This window comes from Tachysurus vachellii, chromosome 24 (genome assembly GCF_030014155.1).
Source record: "Tachysurus vachellii isolate PV-2020 chromosome 24, HZAU_Pvac_v1, whole genome shotgun sequence".
Lineage (NCBI taxonomy): Eukaryota > Metazoa > Chordata > Actinopteri > Siluriformes > Bagridae > Tachysurus > Tachysurus vachellii.
In genome coordinates, this window is record NC_083483.1 from 11,916,938 (window position 1) to 11,924,313 (window position 7,376).

The window sequence follows — 7,376 nt, forward strand, 5'->3', positions numbered from 1 at the left end:
TACTTGTAAAATTGAGTTTTACACATTTGAATTTCACTCATAACATGTTCAAATATTATTGTTAAGTGTTATTAATGTAATATGTGATATGTAAGGTGATTTGTGGATGGATGGGGAGGATTAAGCGTCTTATTCAATAAGTACAGCGAGCAAATAAGCATGTGCATTGGCTAGGCTTAGTGATGCTAGTGAGTTAATGGCTGCAATTTGACTTGTGCAGGTGGTAAAGCTGACCAAGCAGCCACGGTTATTTTGTTTCTTTCTGTATTCCATCCAGGTACAGTAACTTCTAATGTTTTATAATTTGTTTAATTAAATTTGTATTTCTGTTTTATTAGTTTACTTTGTGCATACTGAGGAGAGGTGGTAAAGCTGACCAAGCAGCCACGGTTATTTTGTTTCTTTCTGTATTCCATCCAGAATTGTTGAGTGTTGGTGACAATAAACTCTCCAGTACTGCTGCAGCAAAGTTGTAAAGACTAGTTATTTCACAACACAACGCAGAGAACGCGAGCACCGGTCAGAACCGAACGTGACCGGTTACATCTACATATTGCTCACAAATATTAATCTTTAAATTTGTGTATTTAATTGATTCTATACCAATAATAACACAAATGTGTGTAGAAAATATGTGAAGTGAAATACTAGGACTTAAAAAGAAAGAAAAATTAAAGACTATTAAATTCTATTTTTTGTTTTATTTTACATTTAGCTATTAAAAAATTAAAACCAGCCTACATGCATGGATGAACAGGAACTTTGTATAATTATATATTATATATCATCATAACTGACCCATTGGCCTACTGTGACAGTGAGCTTCCCTTGAAAGGTGAAGAGGACAGAGTCGCTGGCTTCACTCACTCCCACATCACTAACAGCTCTGTATTGGACCCAGTATTGTTCTGTTGGCTTTAGTCCAGTCAATGTGAAGGTGTTCTGTGCATTTGACGTGTCTATGACTGTCCATTCCTCAACGTCAGCTGCTCAATCATTCGAATGTGTCATCCTATAATCGACTCTGAAGTGTACAGTCTCTCCAGTTGGGGATTTTGAAAGCTTCAGTGTGACTTTCCCATCACTGGTCTCCGCTTCAGGTTTGGGTGGTTTGGATACAGGCTGGAACTTAGGATCTGCCAGAGAGCCATTCTGATAAAGTTGGATGGAGGTTCCTGGATTGCTGGGATCTGATATGGAGGCAATGATGAATTTGATTCTCTTCTCATTTTTATTGCCCTTTAAAAATGAGGTAAAGAGAGAAAGATTCTGCCTCATCCTTCTAGGAATGTCAGTAGAAGTGATCCAAGACTGTGCTGCTTGGAGAATGGAAACTCTCTCACTTGTTTGCCCCAACATTTTAAATTCTTCAGAGTTCTCAAAGTCCTGTAAAGCTGCTAGGTAGGCGTCATCATGCTTTAGAGATGTAAATGACAAACATACCACCACATCAACATCAGGACGAAGGCAGATAGAATTGAGTGACCCTGATGATTTCACAACTGTGATGTCTTTCAACCCAACTGTATAGGAGCTCAGTATATTTAATTCAGTTGTAATGTCATCTAGCCACTTTTTCATGATGCTTACATTGAAGGGTGATGTGTAATGGATGCTCAGGATGTCCCCCAGTGCCTTGTCCTCTTTTGTCCCACCACGAATAGCTGGTAGCACTCTGCATAGTGCGTTCTTAAAGAAACTTGTATACTTTCTGTGTAATGCCTGAAACTTTTCCAACCTGTCTTTTATATCAGGGAAATCATCCGTTATTTGTCTTTTGATCAAATCATTGCATATTCTCTCCTTTTCACCAAATTCCTCAAGCAAACTTTCTGCATTATACAACAGGCTCAAATTAATTTCTCTCACCAACTTTGCAGCCTTATCATCCAAAAGATTGAGAGGATACAGCCACACTGTCAGAGGCACACCTTTACCTTGTTGCTTCATCAGATCAGGCACCTTCTTGTACACATCCAGAGCTTCCTTATATGTGGTGGGGTTTTCTTCAAGTTTAATGTCACCATAAAATGTGACACTAATATTCTCAGCCATTTTTTTTTCATCTTCAGTCATGTTAAGGGATGCTTGCCCCTCAATGGAAATGGTAGGGATCTTCTTGACCACTGCATGAAGGTTTCCTTCAATTTTCTGTTTGCTCTCATTTTCTGTTCTCTTATAATCAAACACCATGAAAACCTGAGCTCCATACAGTACAGCTGTAACTACATGAGTGGCTGTTTTCTGGTCAAATACTTGTGGGTAGGTGATATTACCGAGCTCCTTCATAGTGAGCTGTTCAAATGTTGTTGTCTGGCTGTACTGCATTGTAACTCTGGACTGATGTGCTGAAGATTTGGTATCTTGCAGGTACTTGGCCGATCCTCCAACCTCCACCAATCCACATAAGAAACTGGCTTTAAGGGAAGCACTTATGTCTAGGAGGTTTGCCTTATCACTGAGACTATCAGAGGCCGCAAATTTCAGATGTGTTTTAGGCTTCTGATGAACGTCAAGGTCATCACACAATGCATTTTTATCCCATAAAGTAACACCTGAAAAAGGAAAGTGATGAGAAAAGAGAGTTGTTTTACAAATATTTGTTATTTTTCAATAATATAAATAATATAAATAACATTTCCAATGATATATAGAAAAAAGGGATAAATAGGCTGTGGAAAGACAAATATTAGTAAATGCAACTACAAGTGAAAATGATTCAATCTTGTAACTTACATAACAAAAAAAATAATAAACTTTCATATGTCATCTGCTTATAAAACAATCAACTTTGTAGTGGTACTGTAACAGTAACTCCATCATCAACATTAGGGTTAGGGTTAGGGTTAGGCAATAACAATGAGTCAAAAGGTCATAAAGTTTGACTTTTTCTAACATTTCTGAGGTATTATTGCTGATCAGCATCTTTAGAATGCAACAGGTAATTAAATGATGATCATGTAAAATGCACCTAGAATAAAGGAGTCACTTCGGCAATCATACAGCATGCCAGGATACAAAGGTCTTCCAAGGGCAGCTATTTCCGTGCATCTGGAATCCATGACTTGCAGCAAATAAGAAAAGGCTAGAAAATGTGAAGAGCAGAGATAAACAGGACTGGTTTGATTCAAAAGACCAGGAACGTTGTTCTGAGAGACCATTTGAACTAAGAAGGTCATCTAAACTATTTTTAATTAAAATGTCATGATACAGTACTCAGACACTGTTTATCCCTTTACAGTGCTGATCCATTCTGGGGTGGTGGGTAACTTCTTTGATGGAGCCACCATTCAATACCTTGACATTCCCACAGACTACCAAAATTCAGGCCAGTGATGTGGGCCCAATCTACCTCAACCAGTAGGTTGGCTCGCTCTACAACAAGCACACCAGGGTACTGCTCATGACATCATGCAAGCACACCAAAAACAACTCACTTGCTGGCTTCAGCCACTGCTTTTGCACACCTGAGCTTATTCTAGCCTCCATCTCAGTCAAAACAAAAAAACTATTCACAATGCTATGTACCACTGAATATCAGGATCTCAAAGAGGTTTAAGAAGACCAAGGCCAGTGGCTTCACCCCACACTTGCTGTATGACTGTGCCATAAAGCTGCTTCCCGTTACAGTGCCTTATTTTGGTTGAGTGTACCCATTGTTATCAGCCAAGCAATGGGCCATGGAGGAGTAATTACTGTGTGTATATATGTGTACAATTACTGTGTGTATATATGTGACATCTTAGTTTGCTCCTCATGTTCACAATATTAACCTTGCTCTTGTAGCGATTTTGGCTCGTGATGCAAGGTAAATATTTATAAGTAATTATAACGTGTTATAGTGACTCCTAAATATTTTAACCTAAGTTGAAATTGACGGTAATGGAATTAACGTTACACTTATTTGGTCTGTTCGTCCGCCGACCGCCGAACAGACCGTGTGATCTTTATTAATTCTATGAAGGAGGTATCTTCCCGGCCAAGAAAGACTCACTTCCCTTTTACATTATACCGTAATTTACATTAAATTAACTTAATAGAGCATGTAGTTCAGACCAGATGTTGCAGGTACCTTAAGTTTGTGAGCGATACTCAGAGACGATCACTTGTGGAACAAAAATATGGCGTTTAATGAATGAGACAAACACAACATAAAGCTAACTACACAAACAAACAAAAGAAATAGAGAAAACAAAGATGAAAATAAAATACACAAAAGAAATTGAAATTGGGGAAAGGGAGGAAGAGACTGGAAAAGAAAAAATTAGAAAGGAAGGAAAGGAATGGCAAGCTTAGTGTCAGGCCCCGGGATACGGAAGGAAGGAGACAGACCCGTTCGCAGGATAGCTTCAAATGAAAGGGGTTTAATACATAAGGAAGACAAACAAACATATCCACACGACACGGGGAACTAACGTAACAAAACTAATGAATCCGCGCTGCCATCGACAATGCAGCTCACATATATACACACACACAAGTCAATCACACGATGGGGAACAGGTGTGGAGACAGGGAGGAGCAGACGAAGGCGGGGCAGACACGTGACAATAACAACAACAACCGCACGTGTCCAAAAGTCCGCGTTGATCCCTGACAGATCCCCCCCTTTAAGGCGAGGCTCCCAAAGTGCCAAAACCTGACAAGGTCCAGGAGGGGGGGCGAGGCCCACAGCGATTGGCGGTTGAGGGGAGCAAGGACGACGGCAAGACCAGTAGGGGGAGCAAGGACCATGGAAAGGTAGGCGAAGGGGAGCCAAGTCACATGGCGAGGCAGGTGGGGGGAGCAGGGCACACGGCGGCGCAGCCAGAGAGGGCCGAGCGACGTCCACAGCCGAGCTGGAGGGCCGAGGCGACATCCACATCAGAGCTGAAGGGCCGAGCGAAGTCCACAGCCGAGCAGTAGGGCCGCCGATCGATGTCCACCGCCGAGCTGAAAGGCAGAGCAGCATCCCCCGACGCACCGCGGCCAAATTCCCGCCTCGACAAACTGAGAAAAAGGGCGGGAGGGCGGGAAGAATCCTCCGCCTCGGGCCTGCAGCACCCCCCGCGGAAAAAGTGAAGCAACGTCCTCCTCGGAGAAACCGGAAACGGAGTGGCGTCCCTCACCCGAGAAATGCGGAGCGATGTCACTGGAAAAAGGGCCAGAAGGACTGACGGAACAGTCCAGGGGGGGAAGTGAAGCGACGTCCTCCTCTGAGAAACCGGAAACGGAGCAGTGTCCTTCCCCGGAAAAAAAATAAATAAAAAAAAGACCGGTCCGAGCTGGAAGCTATCCTGCTGGGTCTGCTGGTTCTAAAGGCGGATTCATTCTGTCAGCCCCCCCCCCCCGGTTATGGAAGGATGGAGACAGACCCGTTCACAGGATAGCTTCAAATGAATGGGGTTTAATACATAAGGAAGACAAACAAACATATCCACACGACACTGGGAACTAACGTAACAAAACTAATGAATCCGTGCTGCCATCGGCAACGCGGCTCACATACTGTATATATACACACACAAGTCAATCACATGATTGGGAACAGGTGTGGAGACAGGGAGGAGCAGATGAAGGCGGGGCAGACACGTGACAATAACAACAACAACCGCACGTGTCCAAAAGCCCGCGCTGATCCCTGACACTTAGGCTCAAAAATTAATCACACCCTAACTGGGAAATCGTCACAGAAACTTAAATTCCCCTTAAGATTCAATACAAGGTTCATACTTAAAATACGCAACTAAATTGATTGGTAGAGGAAACGGTTACTTGCATTGGCTTGCTGCACAAGAGTCCAGATGCAACAGAGAAATCTCTGAAGAGTCAGTTAGGGTGGGGTCAGATGTTCTTCCAAGTTCTCATATCTCAATATTCCTAATATTACCCAATATTCCTCTTTTCTATTGTAGTAATGTAGAGAGGCAGCTACAACCGCGTTTTGTGTAGTAACAGTAGGGGCGGTTCTAGAGGTGGGCCACAGGGGCCCTGGCCCCTGCTGAAATCTGACTGGCCCCTGATTGGCCCCCGTTCCATCAATCGTCGACGATAAGAGCAACCGAAAGAATTTTTCACAACGATCACAGATGCAATTCCACCCCCAAACAATTGGCGGCACCCGAGCGTTTGAAAAAGGAATGACTGCCGAAACGTATTTGCACCGTGCTGAATAAATTATTTTGTGTGCTTGAATGTACCCTGTACTTGGCCCCTGAATATAACATGTGGCCCATTAATGGCCCCTGTTACAGAAAAATCCTAGAACCGCCACTGAGTAACAGCGTTTAGCTCAGGAGTTATTGACTCGGGAAATTCAACTTTACTTAAGATGCCGAGATTGCTTTTTTCCTTCTCGATAGGTGAGTGATGTTGGTTTTGCTTTGTTTCACAGAACTAATATATGCCGTCCTTTGCATGATTATGCTTGTGTGTCATTTTTGCTTGTTTGTTTATCTGCAATCATATTGTTCTTCCCTTCAGCTACAGTATGATAAAGACACATTTCTTTCCATTAGTTGCCTGGGTTGCGTATGTATGTGTGGGCGGAGCTATCAATACAGGGGTGGGACCCATTTGGGTTAGGGGCATGTTTGTTTTGGTGATTTCATATGTCAACATTGGCTTACAAAAATCGGAGACCCTGCCTTTAAAGTCAAGAGCGAGTTTATAGACAATTATGATGTTTTAACACTGGCACTTGAGGAAAAAAAGTGGTATTGTGAAAGCTGTGGCGCTATTTCCCTAAATGTGAACACAGCTCATGTCCACACTTGTTAGAAAATAATGTAATCTACACAGAAAGTTTGCCATTGTTGACATCACAATTACCTTCCACAGAGGTGAGATTAGGTTTAGGTTGGATATTCAACAGAAATTCAGTTGTATGTTATTAAAAGTACAATTGAATGACACAAAACTGAATTTTCTTGCTGCTTGGAAGCTGAGAATAAGGAAATAATTTCAAGAATGCAGTACAGGATACAAGTAACCAGTTTATGTTCCATACAGGTTGAATGAAAATATATAAACATTCACATTGTGTTCTGAAGATGAACCATGACTGTACTTGACTGGTTAGATATTAAACAGAAATTTCATAAAAGTTCATAAAATCAAAGATGATTGCATTTGAGAGAGTCTTATATATTTTTTCAATATTGTTATGAAAATGGGGTTTTTTTATTCAGTTTTCATGAAAAATCAATACTTTTTCAGTGGTTTCTGAACCATGTGACCCAGTGGCTCCAAGCATATGCAGAATTATTTTAGTCTGAGAGACAAATGAGACACACCTCTTTTTATTGCATTTGAGATCTTCTTATATTTTATGTTAATACTTTTGTCAAAGAACTGTTGTGAAAGTTTTAAATAATAGCACATTGGTAGGCACGGGC

General features: G+C 41.6%; 1 protein-coding gene across 1 annotated transcript; it reads right to left on the reverse strand.

Annotated features, from left to right (window-relative positions):
• Nucleotides 1-741: 741 nt before the first annotated feature.
• LOC132839785 (cytolytic toxin-alpha-like) lies at nucleotides 742-2,577 on the reverse strand (the record flags this gene model as incomplete). Its single annotated transcript, XM_060860946.1, is given in 1 exon segment — nucleotides 742-2,577. A coding segment is annotated over 1 exon segment (1,800 nt), but the record flags the coding sequence as incomplete, so codon positions are not given.
• Nucleotides 2,578-7,376: the final 4,799 nt, after the last annotated feature.